A 19,890-nucleotide genomic window follows, 5' to 3' on the forward strand; every position below is an offset into this window, starting at 1 on the left:
TCAGCAAAAGCAGCAAGGAAGAAGCTAGAAACTGAGTACAGGAGACCCTCCACTGAACTTCATGGGTTTCTTACTAAGCTGTTCCTTGGAAGTGGTGAAGGAGTTAATCGTAATGTTGAAGCAAATTCTCTGCGCAGCAAAGTTCCAGGAGGGCCAGCCAAGGACCTGGTTTATTGGTAATCCATACTTATGCATTAATAAACAGGCATTTTATTTCTTTTGAGTACAATGCCATAAGGTGTTTTAAGTGGTATAATTAGTTTGCTATTAAATAGGCAAATATATTATTCTTATATATATAGATAAATGGCAAGACTAGAAAGATCTCTTATGATCCTATAGTTACCTTTTGCAAAACATAAACCAGATTATTTCATTCAATAATTTCATATCTAACTCCAGACCACAGGAGCTAGAGGTCTGGTGGTTTCTTCTAGCCTAACAGCTATAGCCTATTGGCTTAACTTTGTGGAAATCTCTCTCTCAAGCCTGGTCTTTGGCAGAAAGATAGTATATATATGATACATTTAACACAGGTCTTCATTTTAATGGTGTTAGATCAAGTCTGGATTAGATACAACTTCTTTTTCTAATGACATTAATATTTAAAACTTTCTGTTACATATATATTATTTAAATAAAGCATAGTAGGAATGTGGAATGATAAAATGGCCTTAAGACTATTGTCGTTGAGTTCTTCTACTCTGTTCAGAATCAGCTTGTCTTTGAAATACTTCACGGGGCTTTACAGCAGTCACACAAGGGTGCCCAGAAAGATGAATGATCTCAGAGAAGGGCTGTGGCATATTTTACGAAGTTTTGTCAAGTGAAATGAAACTGTGACCCACAGAAACAATTGCTGTTTTTTGGTTTTTGTTTTTTGTTTTTCTTTTTTTAAGCTTAAGTGTATTTACAAAGAGGAAATCTGTAGAGGAGGATCCATTACTAAATGCAATTAGTGTGATGGTGGTGGTAGGGACAACAACAACTTGCTGTGATTCTTGTAAAGAGCTTTGCTAAGCTCCTGGGAATAGAAGCTACTGATGCTTCTCGTTCCAGAATTGTTCTTAATGATTTTATTACTCTATTTTCTGTTCTTCTAGTGAACTTCCCTTGATTCTAAAGAATCAGCAGCACGTAGAACAATTTTCCAGACAAATGAAGTGGAGAAGCAAGCTCTGAGGTCTTTGCAGCGCAGACACCTAGGAGGAAGAATCTGGCACCAAATTCCTGTAGAACAGAGGTTGTTTACTGAAACTGGACTATTTTGTGGAAGACAAGATTTTTTTTACGATATTTGTAAGTTCTCTATGTATATTTGAATAGCATGCTTGCTATTTACTCGTAAACTCTTAAGCATTTATTATAAGTTGTGATTCAGTTAGACATTCTTAAAAAAATATTTCCTCTTTTATTGAATCAAGCTTTGATGTACATAAGATTCCAAGAGTTAGGTAGGTTTATGTGTTTTTCCAGGATAGGTAATATTTTCTTAAATTTTATTACTGTTTTTTTAATTTATTTTCAGAATCTTTTCATAGAATTTAATGATTATTTCCTGTGCAAATTCGTACTTACAAGGAAATGCAGTTTTGTTCTAATTATCAAAGATGCTACCAATGGACATTAGAAATAAATGGAATAATAATAATTGTAACTGAAACAGGTTTGAGTAGATTGTCAGGAAGACAGGATTAAGTCCATTCTGCTGCTTCTAATATTGTACTTTTTCTGTAGAAAATACGTTATTCCATTCTGCATACCCATCTCCCTAACAGTTTTGGCTCAATCTACATTGATTTAAATGAGACCAAAAATGAAAATCAAACACGGCTGTATTCCCAGTGTATTTTTTCCCATTTCTTTATAAAAATTGTTTTTATAACTTTTTCCCTAAAGTAATTGTTCTTCCATACTTTTAGTATCATATTCCAAATGAGAGTATTTTTCTTCAAATTATTTCTTTTTTATAGAATGATTAAGTTAATAAGGTATTATGTTATTTTTTTCAGAGTGATTGTACACAAAAAACTTGAAAGTTGAGCACAGAGGACACAGCAAGTTAAACTGCAGCCTTTAGTATTTCACCTATACTATGCTATTTTGCTTTCAGTTACCCTAAATATGCACGTTTGCAGATTGATTTTTTCTTTACATGTATGCTATACAAAATTGCAGAAAGTGCAAATGTGTAAGAAAAGTCTTTTTCTCATCCTAATTGCACATGAAAATGCAAGTGATCATAAAAGTAAATATTAACTAGTCCCAGAGAACTGAAAATCTAGCTTTAATGTCCAATGTAGGTTTGCTGATAATCCCTCAGAAAAATTTTGTGAAGAGAAAAAACCTCAACACTTATTTATGACATTGATTTCAAACTGATTGTACAGAGATGATTAAGGACCACTGTAAGTGGTTTATAATTGAAGGCTTTTTGAAGATTTTGTAACGCTCCTGTGTTCAGAACCATAAGATTCTGAAGCAATCTAGAATTTTGGAATGTGTTTCTAAAGCCGTTCAGCTCCTTCTAAAAGTCAGCTATGTAGCAGTTCCAGTATGAAGCATTCCAGCCCCTGTTGCTGGAGTTTTGAATTCAGTGATATGAATACAAACATGTAGCTGTTCAAAATTTTGATAAGAAAGCAGAAAAAAAATCCCTGTTCATACCTACAGTATGGCCTGTTTATTAACTTGCATCAAATTCTTTGTGGTTGTAAATCACACAAGATCAGACCTATGGTCTTACAGTAATCTCTTATCTGTGGTAACCTTTTCTTCTCTGTTTTCTAGTCTCATGTCTGAGGTGACACTAATCTCACAAAAATCACATGCCCCAGCTTTCACCTAGCACTGTTGTAACTCTGGTAAAGCCATTAATAATTTTCCTATATGCAGTAAGCCTTCTGCTTATGATTGTTAAAATGAGGTTATGGCACCATGATATCAAGCTTTTCTTAAAGGCCTGATATAATCCTGAGAATATATGGTGGCACAAACCAGAAAATAGATGGTGCTCTAAAGTGCTTACTTGAGGTGTTTTTGTGGTTCCTCACAGACTGCCTGTTCATCATGTCTTCCATTCTTGGGAAGATGAAGAAATTTGGCAGTTCTGACCTGGAGGAATCTGAAGTGACAGATGAACATACGGATGGGGAGGACTCTGCGCTGGAAACACCTGACAGCCTCCAGGGTTCACTCAGCACCAAGGTGCAGCCACCTAAAAGCAACATCTTTGCAAGACGTGGGCGGTTTGTGATGGGGGATAGTGACAAGGACATGGCTCCCATGGATTCCTTCTACCAGATGGATCACCTGATGGCACCTTCTGTCATCAAATTTCACGCAAATTTGGAGAGAGGGAAACTTCACAAGTAAGTTTGTGTTGTAAGGTGTGGTGTGTACCGGATGTATTATGATAGTTGTAGTCTGTGCTTCTTGGAGCAGTATGTATTCACTCTGCGTTTTCATGCCTGTTTTCTCAGTTTCACTGTTTTTAGTGCCCAAAGGAAGGAGTGTTTTATTTGAAACTGATAATAGCTGTTGTCTCTTGGCATCTCTGAAACTTTAGTCCATAGATGTCTTACCCAAAGTTAGTGATGAGCTTTAGACAATATGCTCAAAGCTGTTCAGTAAATGGACATAACTCAGAATAACATAGGATTGCCTGGCACCCAGGCCTGCAGTTAGACTGTCATACTTCAGTGCATCTTTTAAATCGTGTTTTCAGCTTTACAGCAGCAAACATGCAATTTTGTCAGGACGATTGCGTGCAGACATTATTTTGTACATTTTGCAGATCCATCTATACTAATCAGAAGTGCTTGCTATTTCATACAAGCAAAAGGAAAATAGTTTTCTGGTAGTTTATAAAAAGTCTGCTAAATATCTGACTTTAACTGAAATTTACCCTCGTCAGGCTCCTATCTACAGATTCCATCACAGGCTGCTCTGAAAAAGCTTTCAAGTTTTATGACCGCAGAAGGATCTTTGATGCTGTAGCCCAAGGAAACACAAGGGACCTGGATGATCTGCTCCTCTATCTTAATAGGACCTTGAAGCATCTCACAGATGATGAATTCAAAGGTAACACTTAGTGTCACGTACCTTAAGTTGCCCTTGCCTTCTTCCAGTAGTACTCCAGAGATGGGCAGGGGGAGAGGAGGAAGAGGGCAGATGGACAAAAAAAAACAAAAACAAAAACAAAAACAAACAAAAAAAAAACAAACAAACAAACCAAAAAAAAAAAAACAAAAACACAAAACAACATTGCTGTTAGGTGTGAAGTAGCTTCACAAGGTCTTCTAATAGCCTGTACATGCCTACCAACTGAGCAGCCCACTGATTGTAAAGTTATAAGAGAAATCAGAAAAGTTGAAGTTTGTAAAATTCTGAATTGGTTTTCTTGTGTTTTCATAACAATCTCATTAATTCCTGTATGTCTGGAAGTAGATGGTGGGTTTCTAGTCACTTCTATGTAGCTATGATCTTGTCTGTTACAGAACCAGAAACTGGGAAAACCTGCTTACTGAAAGCCATGCTGAATCTACATGATGGGAAAAATGATACCATTCCCTTGCTGCTGGATATTGCAAAGAAAACTGGAACTCTGAAAGAGTTTGTTAATGCAGAGTATACTGACAACTACTACAAGGGTAAGAGAGCAGTGAATACTGTGAATACTCTTGCTGATAAGACTGAAGATAGGGTAACACAAGGCTCTCAAACAGTCTTTTGCATGAGGTCTTATGCTTGAGGATGCAGCATCAAAAGTTCCAGTGTGTGATTAACAATCAGTGAATTCATGCTAGGGCAGTCTTTTGTTAGACAGGTGCAGTATTCTACTCTTTGTGACGGTGATTTAACAGCAAATCAGGGGATGTGCATTTGCTGTCTGTGCCACATTTTTTGTTTAATTCTAATTTTTTTTTAATTCCAATGAGCTCTCAATTCTATCATCTTACATGGAGCTGAATGAATTGTGGTGCCTGAAAGCTCTCACTCTGTATTAAATGCTTAAGACTTCTCTCTGATGAGTGTCTCTGTAGGCCAGACTGCACTCCACATTGCCATTGAGCGAAGGAACATGTACCTGGTGAAGCTCTTGGTCCAGAATGGAGCAGATGTTCATGCAAGAGCCTGTGGGGAGTTCTTCAGGAAAATCAAAGGGAAACCTGGTTTTTATTTTGGTAAGAGCAAGCACAGCATGGCCTTTATTGATTGAGTTATCCTAGCATTGTCCCAAGTGCAAACTGTTAAATAATCCTGTTCATGTGAGACTGGAGGCTCAGAAGCCATAAGTGGTTTAATCCACCACTTAGTCAAGACACTTACTCCAAAGGCTTAGATTATAATGAAACACAGTTGGTAGTTAATGGTTTTCCGTGTCAGCTTGGTGTCTGCATCCCTTGGTTTTCTGGTCAGTATATCCTTTGAAAGGTTGTAACCTTCCACTGGTCTTTGTTTTGGTGCTTTTCTAAGCAGCCATGTTTCTGTAGTGCAGTTAAACCAAAGAAAATGTGATTCAAACAGCTATCAGAATTGATGCTGTTTTAGATAAATTCACCTCTTTTTCTCATAGTGAAAGTTGAAAACAACATGGTCTCCTTTCTGGTTTTGGATGTGTAGTAAGGCTTGCACATGTGGTGGGGTTTCTGACCACTCATTCACATTGTTTACCTGTAGGAGAGCTGCCTCTATCCCTGGCTGCCTGTACTAACCAGCTCTGCATTGTGAAATTCCTCCTTGAGAACCCATACCAGGCTGCCAACATTGCCGCCGAGGACTCCATGGGCAATATGGTCCTGCATACCCTGGTGGAGATTGCAGACAATACTAAGGATAATACCAAGTTTGTTACCAAGATGTATAATAACATATTGATCCTCGGTGCCAAAATTAATCCAATCCTGAAGCTAGAAGAACTCACCAACAAGAAAGGGCTGACTCCATTAACTCTGGCAGCTAAAACTGGGAAGATAGGGGTAGGTGAGCAAACGTGTCCAGCTATCCCATCACTGCATCAAGTTATACAGAGTACATGCAAAACATTTATTCGGGACAGACTTTATCACTGCTTATTGCTGGGGCTTTTCAGTTAAGAGGAATTAATGCTGCAGTTTAACATGCAAAACTGCACAGTACTTAAAGGCTGTGAGGGGGGTGTGTGTGCACATGCACACCTACCCAACTGGCATTACGTATTTGCTAGCAGTATACAAGACAGCCCAGGTGGAAACAGAAAGTGGGTTTCTGCTGTTACCTGAACTAAAGGTCTTGTACTTTTGACTGACTGAAAGTCCCCGTTCAGTGTGACTGTACGCTCAGAGATGTGTAATGTACATCTCTGTATTTTTCTTGTGCGTTGAAACAGATAATGGCAAGTTATAAGTGGTAGAAAGCAAAGAAATGGGCTTCCTTCCACATTTATATTTTTCATCCACTAGCATACAGTGAGTAAATTAATATTGTTTACTTCAGACTTTGATCTCTGCAGTGCTCCAGCAGATTGACTTCAGCATAGTTAAATTGTGTTAATCTAAATTAAAGCAATCCACTCTTACAGAGATACTGAGGAACTAAAAGCCCATTAGCACTGAAATGTTGTTTGAAATGTTTGTATTGTTCTTTTGCAATTAGATTTTCGCTTACATCCTCAGACGAGAGATCAAAGACCCTGAGTGCAGGCACTTGTCTAGAAAGTTCACTGAATGGGCTTATGGGCCTGTCCACTCATCGCTTTATGACCTGTCCTGTATAGACACCTGTGAGAAGAATTCAGTGCTTGAGATTATTGCCTACAGCAGTGAAACGCCAGTGAGTATGCACCTCCTTGGCATTTTATTTGCAGTCTGGGGACTGTTGGGGAAGAGCTCCATGTTCTACACAGTATATCTTTGTGTCGTTGCTGTAAAACAGCAATCTTCTTTCCTATGTTTAAGGGTATTAGAGGGAATGTTTGCTGAAGTTGAGTATCATTTTTTATTTTCAAAGCCCTGTGCATACTGGTCATGTCAAGATTCTCTTCATCCTTTCATTCAGAATCGTCATGAGATGCTGCTGGTGGAACCCCTCAATAGGCTGCTGCAAGACAAGTGGGACCGGTTTGTCAAACACTTATTTTACTTCAACTTCTTTGTCTATACCATGCATATCATCATTCTCACTGCAGCTGCCTACTACAGACCTGTGGATAAGAAAGAAAAGGTATGTTACTCCTGTCACACATCAGGGGGACCACACAGTGCATGTTATCCCGGATCAGCCTCCCATTTCAATGTGTGCTCCTAAGGTCAGTTTTCTGCCTTTCCTGAAGCTAGGAGGGAGATTTTGGCCCTGCTTGCTTTCCAGGCAAGCTTTGCCCCTTGCTGCAGCGCATTCAGAAGCTTAACCTGTTCCTTCAGAAATGAAGTTGCTTTCAGCTGCTGGCAAGGACAGGTCTTTCCTATCTCCAGTTTTGCTGAACATCTCTGTCTTTTGTCTTACACAGCCTCCCTTCACATTTGGTCACAGCACTGGGGAATATTTTCGAGTGACTGGAGAGATCTTGAGTGTACTGGGAGGACTCTATTTTTTTTTCAGAGGGGTAAGATATTTGAAACTTTTTCTTTTTGCTCTTTGGTTAAGTGTAGGAGAAAACCAAGCCTGCCTTTTGCATTCATTAAAATAGGTTGCCAAGATAATTCATATTTTATCTGAGAGCTACAAAGCTTTTTCCTTGGCCTGGTTAGGTTACTAACAAGCCCTCAGGCTAAGGTACGGTTTTATCTATTGTATAAAAAAGAAGGTCCTAAGAAGTCAATGAGCATCTGAGTAATTAGCCTAGCCAAAGCTTAAGCATGGGTTTTGCAAGTAGCTAAGCCTACATTAAAGATTCTGTTTTAGCTTAAAGACAGTCTTCTTTCCCTTGGCAGCCAATGGATAGTATCCAGTGAATCACAAGTCCTCAGACCACTGACTTGAATAGGTTGGTGTCATGAAAAGATGCCCTAGATGTAAAGGAAATGTAGTGTTACGAAGAGAGTCCTCCCTGGATTTTTTAACAGTGTTGTATGAGCTATTCTTTTGTGATACTGAATGAGAACCAGCTCCCTGGTATAGATACCAACACTTAGTTGATGCATTCCCATGGGATATTTACTCCCTTCCTTGGATGCAAACCCCCCTGCTCACTATGCCATTTTTTTTCCCTTCCAGATACAGTACTTTGTGCAGAGGCGCCCATCATTGAAGACGCTGATAGTTGACAGCTACAGTGAGGTTCTTTTGTAAGTGCCAGTGTCTGATTGTATTCCAGCATGAAACACATGAGTGTGTGAGATCTGCATGTTTAGCTTAAACCACTCCTAACAGGTATACAGTTATAGAATATCCCAAAGTGGAAAGGATCACAGATTCCAGCTCCTAGCTCCACATGGGACCACCCAAAAATCAGACCATATGTCTGAGAGCGTTGTCCAAGTGCTTCTTGAACTCCAACAGACTCAGTGCTGTGACCACTTCCCTGGAGAGCCTGTTTGTTCCAGTGCCCGAACACCCTCTCAGTGAAGAACCTTTTTACAATATCCAGCCTGAATCTCCCCTGTTGCATTTTCATGCCATTCCCTTAGGTCCTACTGCTGGTCACCAGAGAGCAGAGATCAATGCCTTCCCCTGCACTCTCACTTGTGAGGAAGCTGTAGGCTACCATGAGGTCTCCCCTAGTTCCCTTCTTCTCAAGGCTGAATGAACCAAGTGACTTCAGCTGCTCCTCATGTTTTGCCCTCTACACCCTTAAAGATACTTTGCTATAATTTCATAGGTCCTTACAAAATAGCAGTTGAACAAATGTATCTGCATCAGCAACTTCCTTTGGAGGTAAAGCAAATGAAGTGTTTAGAAGTGTGGTGAATGTGTCGTGCAGAAGAGTTAGGAATAGATCTCCAAGGTGGACTTGCAATACAGTGTATGCAGTGGATGTGCAGATATCCTCCTATTCCTTGCTTGTCTTTCAGCTTTGTTCACTCTTTGCTCCTCCTGAGCTCTGTGGTGCTGTACTTCTGTGGCCAGGAACTGTACGTGGCTTCCATGGTCTTCTCCTTGGCACTGGGCTGGGCAAACATGCTGTACTACACCCGTGGCTTCCAGCAGATGGGCATTTACTCTGTCATGATTGCAAAGGTCAGTCCAGTTAGTGGGTGGTGAGGCCAGCAGAGAGGTCAGATCAGAAACTGCTGCCAACAGCCCCATTTCCAGGAGAGAAGTCATCACGTTTCCATGTTTGCCTTCCATGGGAAGGCCTGTATCAGTCTATTATAATCTGCCTTTATTTTCTGAGCGAAGAGATGCACATTTTAAGTCACGTAGAAAAAACATCCGCTCTTCATCCATGCGTTTTATAGCAGTCTTGATACATTCTATTTTTATTATTATACTTCAAAATAACAGTTGGATAGATGTGGATTTAAGTAGACGGAGAATAGTGCATACTCATGTGGTATGAAGTGGCACAGCTTTCTACCAGCTGGAAGTTTCCTTAGGAATAGTTTAAATCTTACCCAACAGAGCAATTAGCTAAGAGGCAGTAGCTGGCTAATAAACCTCTATATATGACGTAGCCAGCTAGCCCAAGAAGAGAAGAAAGAGGCAATTGTTTTAATGTGGTCTGTACTCACAAAGATGAAACTATTTGTCATGCATATGTCTTGCATATGTGTGTAAACTGTTGCTTGAATGACAGAAAAATGTTTTCTTATTAACGTTGATTATCTCAGTGGGATAAATAACCGTTTAATGCATGAGCAGCCAGTTCACAGCAAGTGAACTTCTTGAGCTGAAGGAATATTTTCTACCAATTTTTGTTTCAGATGATACTTGAGTTTTTGCAATATATAAATTTTCTATTTCTGCATTACAGATGATCCTTAGAGATTTATGTCGCTTCATGTTTGTCTATCTAGTATTCCTCTTGGGATTTTCCACAGGTAATATCATACTTGAGGTTATTTTTTATCTTGAATCCCAGAAAATTATGTTTCAAGTGGCTTAGAATATTTGTTTTCAATTAGAAATTAAAATCAACCTTATTACAAAAATATCTTCAGAATAACAATTATGTGTAGTAACTTCATGCTGCTTTTTATCCCTTGGATCTCAAACTGCTTAGGAAAGCTGAATGGAAAAAGCCTGTTCTATGTAGACAAAACTGAGACAATGCATCTGAAATGGTGTCAGTAATGGGGAATATTTTATAGAGTGGTTTCATTAGGGACAAGGTGCCATGAAGATACTGTGTCATATCCGATACCTTCGTGCTCATTTTCATTGCTTGCAGGAGAATTAAGATTTCAAATTATATTTTCATCTTGTATAGTATTCTTCTTTTGTAACAGCTGTGGTGACTTTAATTGAAGATGACAATGAGGGGCAGGATGCAAATATCTCTGAATATACCCGATGTTGCCATACGAAACGAGGCCGCACATCCTACAATAGCCTATATTATACCTGCTTGGAGCTTTTCAAGTTCACTATTGGGATGGGAGACCTGGAGTTTACAGAGAACTACAGGTTCAAGTCTGTGTTTGTCATCCTTTTGGTTCTCTATGTCATCCTTACGTATATCCTCCTGCTCAACATGCTTATCGCACTGATGGGAGAAACTGTGAGCAAAATTGCACAGGAGAGCAAGAGCATCTGGAAACTCCAGGTATATTGGTTCTATGAGGTTATCCAAGAAGGAGGGTGTGGGGAACCATAAGAAAATACAGAGGGAATCTGTAGAAGTTGACGTGTACATAATCTACATAACAGGCCGCTGCTTCTTTCTGATTCCCCAAACAGTTCCCCCCTCAAAAAGTATTTCGATTCCTTTTCTGTGTGTATTTGATGTTTTGTCTGAGCAGATGTTCCCAGTGTTGCACACATGTTCGGAATTTAAGAAAAGTACTTCTGTAATTAGACAGAATTATTTGGACTTTTGATGATGGAAAATCCTGATCAGTGTATGAAGACAGAGATTATGCAAGGGACAATAAACCATTTTTTTCCAGAATCTCAGACAAAGGCATATCTGCTTTTGTTTGGGGGTAAGAAAGGGAACTTCATAGTTCCAACCACAGGGCAGTAATTCAGCACTTTAAATCCCATATTATTAAATCCCATATTATTAAATCCCATATATAAGAGATGATATTTCAGAGATGGGTGCAATGCCTTTTTTAAGATGATGAAAATGATAAGTGATTGTTTTTTGTTTTTTTATAAAGGCAGAATTCAGGATTTGCATGACTGAAACAGCAGCTTCTCAGTGGTCTGCTTTCTTTTACCTGTTAGAGAGCCATCACAATCTTGGATATTGAAAACAGCTACTTGAACTGTGTGAGGCGCTCGTTCCGGTCTGGAAAGCAAGTCTTGGTGGGGGTTACGCCTGATGGCCAAGATGATTACAGATGGTGCTTTAGGTAACCTGCTTGTATGTCAAATGAACAATCTTTTATAGACAAACAAGATGTAGGTATCTGATAGTGGGTACTGGGAAGCAGAACTTTCCCTCTGGAGCACTCCTCTGACAAGCAGTGTACTAGCACCGTCTCAATATGTGATACAAACTAATCCTGGAGTTGTCTGTTAATGCTTAGAATAGTTATTGTTTATGTTGTTCTCTCCCCAGGGTTGATGAAGTGAACTGGTCCACGTGGAATACTAATCTGGGCATAATCAACGAAGATCCTGGATACTCTGGGGACCTCAAAAGAAATCCCAGTTACTCTATTAAGCCTGGCAGAGGTGAGAGTTACAGGGATGTAGATTCTAGTGATAGAAACAGTACAGGTTGATTGTTAGAGGGCAGTTAATTTATATGCTTAAGGATAGTAAATAAGTTAATGTAATATTTTTTTCAGTCAATACAAAATGTAAAGGAATAAATAGGTTCATTATTCACATAGTGGTTTATAGTGGAATAAAAGTCTCATGGATTCATCATTCTAATTTTAGATTTTTATAAGGCGGATAATATGTGCAAATTCTGAGGACTTGGGACAGTGCATGATGGTAGACAGACATCCAACAAGCTACTTTGGAGGCCACAAAGAAAGCTTCCTATAGCTTGCGGGAATCCAGCTGAGTGTTTAACCCTAAGACTGTGCTTCCAGCTGTGCTTCCAGCTGAAATATGAAAAAGTCTTGGAAACGTGAGGGTGGGGGAACACAACACAAGGCCCTCTCATCCTCCTTTCATCAGTTTTCTATATAAACTGCTTGCATGTATTTCTTTTGTTTCTATGGAGGAGAAAAAAATAACCATTCCTTTCTTTTTTAGTGTCAGGAAAAAACTGGAAAACTTTGGTTCCACTTTTAAGAGATGGGAGCAGGAGAGAAGAGACACAAAAACTACCAGAAGAAATCAAGTTAAAACCCATTTTGGAACCTTATTATGAGCCAGAGGATTCTGAGACATTGAAGGATTCTCTTCCAAAGTCAGTCTAATTTTATTTTGTTTTTCAGAAGGTTAATTCTAGTTGCCTGTGCTGGTCCTCACAAAGCAGGGCAATTAGAGCACTTCCTTCATAAGAACAGAGATTTATTGAAAAAGATCAAAGGACTAAGGAAATGACTGTGTGCAAGGATTCATTAAGTATGCTAAATAAACTACTTGTTGTTTAAGCTCATGTCTTCATGGTTATTTTTAATATGAATCTGCAAGAAAGTGACTATTTACTACCTGGTTTGTATTTACTTGGCTAGATATTTGCATCTAGGCTGTCTCATGAAGTGTTAGAAACAATTCCTGTATTTTTTTTTTTACTGGTTTATTTGTTTTAATTAAATGCAGTGAGAATTTCCCACAATTCAGAGCTGTCTGTAAAGTAGTGAGATCTTTTTTGCTGCAGGTTTTTTCTCAGTCTTCATCCATTTCTTTTGCTCTTTGAAAGTGCTCTCCCGCGTTTCTGAGATCTGAGCTGACATATTCATTGTTAGCTAACAGGAGCATTGCTAAGTTTTGTGGGTTGGTGCAAGTGGCCAATAATGGTGAATATTTTGTTGATAATATGAAAATAACAAAAGGGCCTGTAGAAAAATGGTTAGCACTCAACACTCTGGACATAATGGATTTCATGCTTTTTGTCTGCTTTTAGATTTTCTTTTAAAAAGTGTTTTTGTGAGCAGCTACAGGTCCCAATTTCGTGACTTCCCAGCCTTGAAAACTAACTAACCATACTATAACAAAACTGGAGGAGGACTCATAAAAGACCAATAAAAATTTCCAAGAGATCAGAGGTATGTTGTTGTGAAGAATGTTCCTTGTAAAGGAGATAAATGGGGGGACACAGTGAAAGAATAGAAAATGAATGATCTAAAGATGTTACTCTTTTCTCATAACACTAGAATAAATATACGCTGTGAAATTTTAAAGGCTGGATAGTCAAAATCAATGAAGTGTTTCTCTTACAGTGTCTGAGTAAACTCCAGAATTCACAGTTACTATTACTGAGGCAAAAGGCTTAACAAGATCCCAAATTTGACATTTATTTAGATAACGGATTAACTTGTCATTAAGTAAGAAATAGTGGTTATAGAGAATATATGTTTCAAAGGTCAGATGTATAATAGTGTATAACAATAATTATCTTGAAATCATAGTTTTTGTTCTTGACTTTAACAGCAACAACAGGAGGAAAGAAATCTGATGCTGCAAATCCATCTGGCTGGACTTACAGAATCAGGAAAAATGTCTGAGAGGCAAAATAGGCAAATTTTCTGAAACTACAGATAGAAACCTGGAATGTGAGGAAAGAATAGGAGAGACTTGGCATCCTCGTGAAAAGTGACTGGACAGAAAGTAAGGATAAGAAAATTTGTCTTAGACAACTGGCCCAATAATCCAGTGATGAACCTGTGCTATCCTGTTGGGCAAGAAAAGGTAACTTGTTTTACCTTCTTTACTTGTTATGTATCACTAGAGCACATAGACCTAACAGCTTTTAATGTCCAAGTAGAGTGTGCATGTACAAATATCCTTAAATCAACAAGGTTTTTAAGCACGAGCTCCAGTTTGAGCATGTGCACTGTTTCTCTGGCTGCATTCAACGTACAGTTGTGCTAAAGCACTTCTGTGAAATTTGGCCAGAGTGCACACAGCCTTTTGTCAGGGAGAGCCTGCCATGCTTGTCCTCTGACGCATCCAAACTTTGTGGTCAGATAACATTCATGAGTCATTGTGGTTGAAAAGTGGTATGATAGATGGGTCAGTAGCAAATCATTGGGAAACTTGAAATCAAAGATGTAGAAAAGTGAGTCAGCCTTTGAAAGATAATTTTCAAAACATCTTAATTTTTTTCTTTCTGCATTTACTAAGATACTGAAACATTCACTACTCTGTAAGAGAAGCAATTCAACTCACCATAGAGTTACAAGAGAAGCAAAGAGAAGAGGGCAGACTGCCCTCCACTGCTCACACTGTTACGTGGATTCTGGGTTGTTTGGAGTTGGTTCTTTTACTAGGGTCAGGATTTCTGACAGTGCTGCTTTTTGAGAGGGTACTAAAGCAATAGAGTTCAACAAATCTTAAAGCATTTAGCTTTGAAATAGTAGCACCATCTAGAGGACTAATAATTTTTGATTCTTTCATTAACTAAGTCATTTAGGACAAATGTCACTTTTTTGATAGAGTTTTGCAGGGCATACCCATAAAAACTTGCCAAAGGATTTGAAATAATTGTTTCACAAAATCAGAATTGAAAGCCAACAAGCTTTGTCTCTTGAGGACAGGGAGACCACAAAAGATGTTCAAAGTTGGGATGTTAGATGGTATACCATTATAAAGGTGTATCTCTAAGCACTTGGCGGGACTCTCTATAGGTTCTATGCAAGACTTGATCATGCTCCGCACTGAACATAGCAAGAGGCAATCTGTATATAAAACAAGTACAGCTAAGTAAACAAGACAGGTTGAGGCAGTGAAACTCCAACTGTTAATAATAAATGTAGAAAGGGGCCAACCAGAAAAACATAGGTTCATTGCCTCCAAGCCTTTATGTGCCAGCACAAATTTATGCACAGATGCATGTGGGGAATGTTATCTATCTGGAAAGCATTCCTGAAGTTTCATAATTCCCTGTGAGGGATCCATTTCTTGTAATTATCTGCTTGTATAGAGACCTGATCTTACCGGTTAAATTCTGTCTTCATTTACATGAAGGTCCTATCCAGGAGGATTGATCAGCTGTTGTGTGTAACCTGAACAGAATGTTGATCTCTGCCTTCCTGTCCTTTCCTGTTCCAACAGGATTACCCAGAGCACAAGGGACTTTTATGAAAAAAACTAAATGCTGAAATTTGGAGTGAAAATATATATCAGTATAATGCTGTGGTTGAAAATGTAAATGGCCTATATTTGTGGGATAGGGTGGTGCTGGTGGCTTTTTGGTTGTATTTTTTATAAATCCCTTAGCCTTCTCCGGGAAGAAAAAAAATACCACTTTCCTAAAGTAAGTTATTACCAACCTCTCAGAACTTCGGTCTATATCATCACTCATTTTTTTTCCATGGATAGAAATTTGTTTCCCAGAGCTGGGCCAGTATAGCTTGGCACTCCAACCTGGTGTCATACTTTTTTTTAGACTCAGTTGGCCATGGCTCTGTTTGCCACAGTTTACTTCCTTCATCTTCATTGCACCTAAGTGCATAGAACTGTTTTGTAAATCAAGGTGTGTCTGCTAAGGCAGACTGAGCAGGATGCCTACAGGGGACATGCTGGTTCTGAGCAGAGAACAGAAAGACTTACCTCCATGGTGGAGGGTTGCGACTAAACCCCAAGGGAAGAGACGTGGCTTGTCAGGAAGTATTTGTGCTTTAAGAATGGCTTTGCTAGGATCTGCACGCTGTTATTTGTACTATTAGACACCTCCACTGTCTGAGGAGGAGTGTGGCTTTGAGATTTTTTTTTTTTTTTTTTTTTTTTTTTGGGGGGGGGGATGTTTTGTGGATGTTCTGCTTCCTTTGGCAGCCGAATTTTGCCATGGTCCTACAGAATCTGTGTATTGAGTACTCGGGGATTTTTTCAGTCTGAAGTTTGAATAATTGTTTCACACTGAACATGGTTAGAAATCGCACATGGCTCCTATTCCCATGCTATTCCTTGAGGTCTGCGGGTGGTAAAAATCTATCCTCTCAGTTATTAGTCACATTAATTTGTGTCCACAGTAAGTGCTTAATAGAAGACGACCAGGTTCAACAACTGTATATATCCACCAGCTCCCAATAACCATGCTGGCTCAAAAGCAAAGGAAATGAAGGGTGTTCATGAGCTCACATCTCCTGTCTGTGGGTGACTAATTAGTAATGAGCATAAATGCGTGATAAGAGATAGCAAGAAGAGGTGAGTTGGACTAAGGTGAGTTGAATTGAACACGGGCTGTTGAATGTGTAAAAGCCAAATTGTGGTCTCAGTATGTTACAGCACTGCTATACCTGAGATGTGACTTGTGCCTAGTCAGTCATGTCAGCTGCTACATCTTTCAAGCTCCAGTAATTTCTGAATTAGTTGAGAAAAATATCACAGAATCAGAGAATATTAGGGATTGGAAGGGACCTTGAAAGATCATCTAGTCCAATCCCCCTGCCGGACAGGAACACCTCAATCATGTTACAATATATATCCTACCTGAAAAACATGGAGCCACACAGCCATTATTAAGAGTGTACTTTACTGTGCCCTCCTGAATAGCCCTCTTCCAAATTAAACACTAATATTAATCCCTTCTCAGGCAGCATATAGGCATATTTTTGGTAAGGTCCATGGAAAACTCCACAGCCCACAAGAGGGCCCCCTAGCTATGTTCAGGGATGCTTCCCAATACCTCTGGAGTACCCTATAGCTGCCTTGCCCCAGGAATGTTGCTCTCCCTCTGACACCACTTTGTCCTGCTTTGCCGCCCCTCATCAGATTCATTATGCAGAGTATGCAGAATCATTTTTATTTTTGCCAAATGCCAGGTAATCCCACTGCTCTTTGGTGGCAAACATCTATGTCACACTAACACATTACTCAATCTTTGCTGGCATCTTTGCTGGAGTCCCTGGTACTCAAAAATCCCCAGGGTGTTTCCCCAACAACTGCTGTACTGCTGCAAAACACGGGGCATCCCGCCAAACCCATAACTTTACGGAATAAAGCCAGTGGACTCAGGTTCTGATGCTGGAAGTTTTCAGAGCACCATCAATAGGAATTTGGTATGTTTTAGGTTAAAAAATGAAAAATAAATTGTTGTGTTAAATCTGCCAAATTCAAAAGAATCTATGTGCATTAAAAATCCCAGATAAGGTGATGTTTGGAATAACCCCATGTCGGCTAGTGTGTTTGGATATTTAATATCAGCTTGTATGTTTTGGTGCGTTAGAAAGAATCTTCTTGTAATGATGGTACTTTTTATGAATCTTCCTTGCTCCGTTAGGCAATAGGCATAGATTCACTGAGGCCTGGAAAGATGTCTTAATTGACGTTGCCAGATGCAGCATAGAGATTCTGGGTCTTCTGATGTGGTTACGGGGCTCTGAAGTGCTTCCCATCACCCACATCACGCAGACTGGGGTTACTTCTGACTCTGGAATAGTTTCCACAGAGAAAATATGGACTGAATTTCTCCTACATCAGATGTTAAACTGTACAAAACACTTCAAAATAGATGATGGAAAGAAATAGTTATTTCTCTGGAAAGGAGAGGAAATCAAATGATCTTGTGAGACTTCTGCCTTTCTGGTGTGTTTGTGAAACTGGCAGAGCTGCATCACTATTAGTAACGCTTCCTGTTTCAATATGCAGGCAACGAGTGGGTATGAAGAAACATAAACGTTTACAGAATCACTGAGGTTTTCAAATTCCATCATCGTCCAGAACTGTACTTCTCTGTTGTTGTTGTAATCAACCTCCCTGAAGGTTTTAGTCACCCTAAATGTTGCTATGAAAGGTTATGTCGCTTGGAATTGCCACGTCAGCTGACAGTGGAGTAGACAGGGAGAGCAACTCCCAGTTACAGGAAGCGAAAGGAAGTGTCCTACTCACTCAGCCAGAAAGAGCAGTTTTAAGCCAAGTCATCAAATGGAAGCCATTTATTTCCAAGCTGATATAATAGGTGTAACCTAGACAATTCTTTGTATTCCAAAGGAGAATGTGAATAATGAACCACTCAGAGAAAAGGGATCATGTCCTCAGTTTCTTTTAGAGGGGGAAAGCCAAGAATGTTCAATTGGTATAGAGCAAGACACAGTAAAGGTAGTGTCCCTCATTACCAGCAAGATACAGAACAGTGAAGAAGCTGGAAATGGGTAGAGGGTTCTCAAGAGACTGATTTGCAACGATAAATGGAAGCAGTTAGCTATATCTTAGCTAAGGACTGAATGACAGAAAACAGAAGAATTGACAAAGAGAGGACATGATCTGCATAATAAAAGAGGTTTTAATGAGAATAATCGTTTGAAATTAAGACAGAGAAAATGTACCCTGAACAAGGTGATCTGTCCATGGGGCACGTATGATGTGTATCTTCTCAAAGAACTCCCTTTGAAAACACTGGAAGATTCAAACTTCAGGCCTTGTATGCAAATACATCCAGTGTCATCCTGACCGCAGCAACATGGGACCTACAGATTTAGCTTTCTCATTTTGGGGAAACCAAAGTATCAGAGGATTTATTTTGACTTGACAACGTTCGCCCCGAATTCTGCTTCACTTATTTCCCAGAAAGAGCTTGACTGTAAGTGGAAGGGACCTGCAGGGACTTTATTTTGTTAGAGTTAATGAGCATCTGATACACTGCTACAGTTTAGGTGAAGTTTAGAGCTCAGTATATAACCTGCTAGTGGGTGAATTTTTGTTTCCCTCATTTTTTCCCCATCTCTAACTAGATCTTTGAAGGGGAAAGAACTATTCCAGAGATGCAGATGGATGAGACTGATGATGTTTTTTTCCTTTTAAAGAAGGAGATTTGATGCTCCTTTGACTGAACCATCAAACGACTGAAGTACTAGTTCAATATGAAATGATTAAGGTTCCTGACCAGTTTTGATGATTAGCCTTGAAAGGCTAATAAGTCAAACAGCAGCAGAACAGATGTGAGCAAAAGAAATGTAGCGTATAGGTGGGGCACGCTTTGTTCACGGTGTATTCCTTGGGGCATTTTCATATTGCTTAATTCCCCTGCGCTGCTAAGCATTACCAGAAACTATGCACCACAACTGAAGATTTACTAAGGGTACGGACTCACTCTGAAATAGCTGTAGAACAACCCTGACCTAGTTGGGACTGTGAGGCTCAGAACAGCCAAGTTTGTGCTTTGAAAGCTTGCAATGAAGTGTTACACGTTGGTTCCTGTAGGAGACGTGGTGCCGTTCTGGGTGACCCCTAAGTCAGAATCAGTGGAAGGGAAAATTGCCTGCTCTATGGTCTTAAAACTGTTTTTATTTCTTTCCTCAAATAGAAACCTCAGAAGGTTTCATACCCAAGTGAACCTCCACCACTGACCCTACATAGCCTGTGACCTACAGCACCAGCAGACAGCACGTGCACACAGGACAGACACAAGAAGTGCCCAGCACAGCACTCATCGATGGACTGACGACTGACAAAGGTCTTTGTAGGTCTGCACTGTTACTATGTGCCTAGGGAGTGGCAGGGGACACTACCAGTAGCACAGATACAGGAAAAGAGTGAGAAAAAGTCATTCATCCCATCGCTTATTATTATCTTGTGCTTAGGTAGTCCCCTGTAACTTTGCCAGGAGAGGGGATAAATGTGACCTGAAGTCAAATTCCAATGCTACTTATATGACATGGATTTTTACTACACTGACTTCAATTCATTTATGAATGAGCTTGTGCGTATATAGAGAATGGGCCACAGGTGGAGGAATTAGAG

General features: G+C 39.5%; 1 protein-coding gene across 2 annotated transcripts; it reads left to right on the top strand.

Moving 5' to 3' along the window:
- The first annotated feature begins 826 nt into the window (after positions 1–826).
- On the top strand, positions 827–12,571 carry TRPV1 (transient receptor potential cation channel subfamily V member 1). Of its 2 annotated transcripts, XM_082776245.1 has the most exons (16): positions 827–1,299; positions 3,056–3,371; positions 3,917–4,083; positions 4,500–4,652; positions 5,046–5,186; positions 5,683–5,981; positions 6,637–6,813; positions 7,039–7,203; positions 7,487–7,582; positions 8,194–8,264; positions 8,991–9,156; positions 9,893–9,959; positions 10,368–10,684; positions 11,311–11,438; positions 11,648–11,763; positions 12,298–12,571. In XM_082776245.1, the coding sequence occupies exons 2-16, from the start codon at positions 3,070–3,072 to the stop codon at positions 12,462–12,464; spliced, it is 2,532 nt and encodes an 843-aa protein (XP_082632371.1). In that variant the 5' UTR covers positions 827–1,299; positions 3,056–3,069; the 3' UTR covers positions 12,465–12,571. The 2 variants fall into 2 exon arrangements, with proteins under 2 accessions (XP_082632371.1, XP_082632372.1); XM_082776246.1 differs by lacking the exons at positions 11,648–11,763; positions 12,298–12,571 and having other exon boundaries at positions 11,244–11,433.
- The last annotated feature ends 7,319 nt before the right edge of the window (positions 12,572–19,890 follow it).

Source organism: Aythya marila (genome assembly GCF_965140915.1).
Source record: "Aythya marila genome assembly, chromosome: 20".
Classification (NCBI taxonomy): Eukaryota; Metazoa; Chordata; class Aves; order Anseriformes; family Anatidae; genus Aythya; species Aythya marila.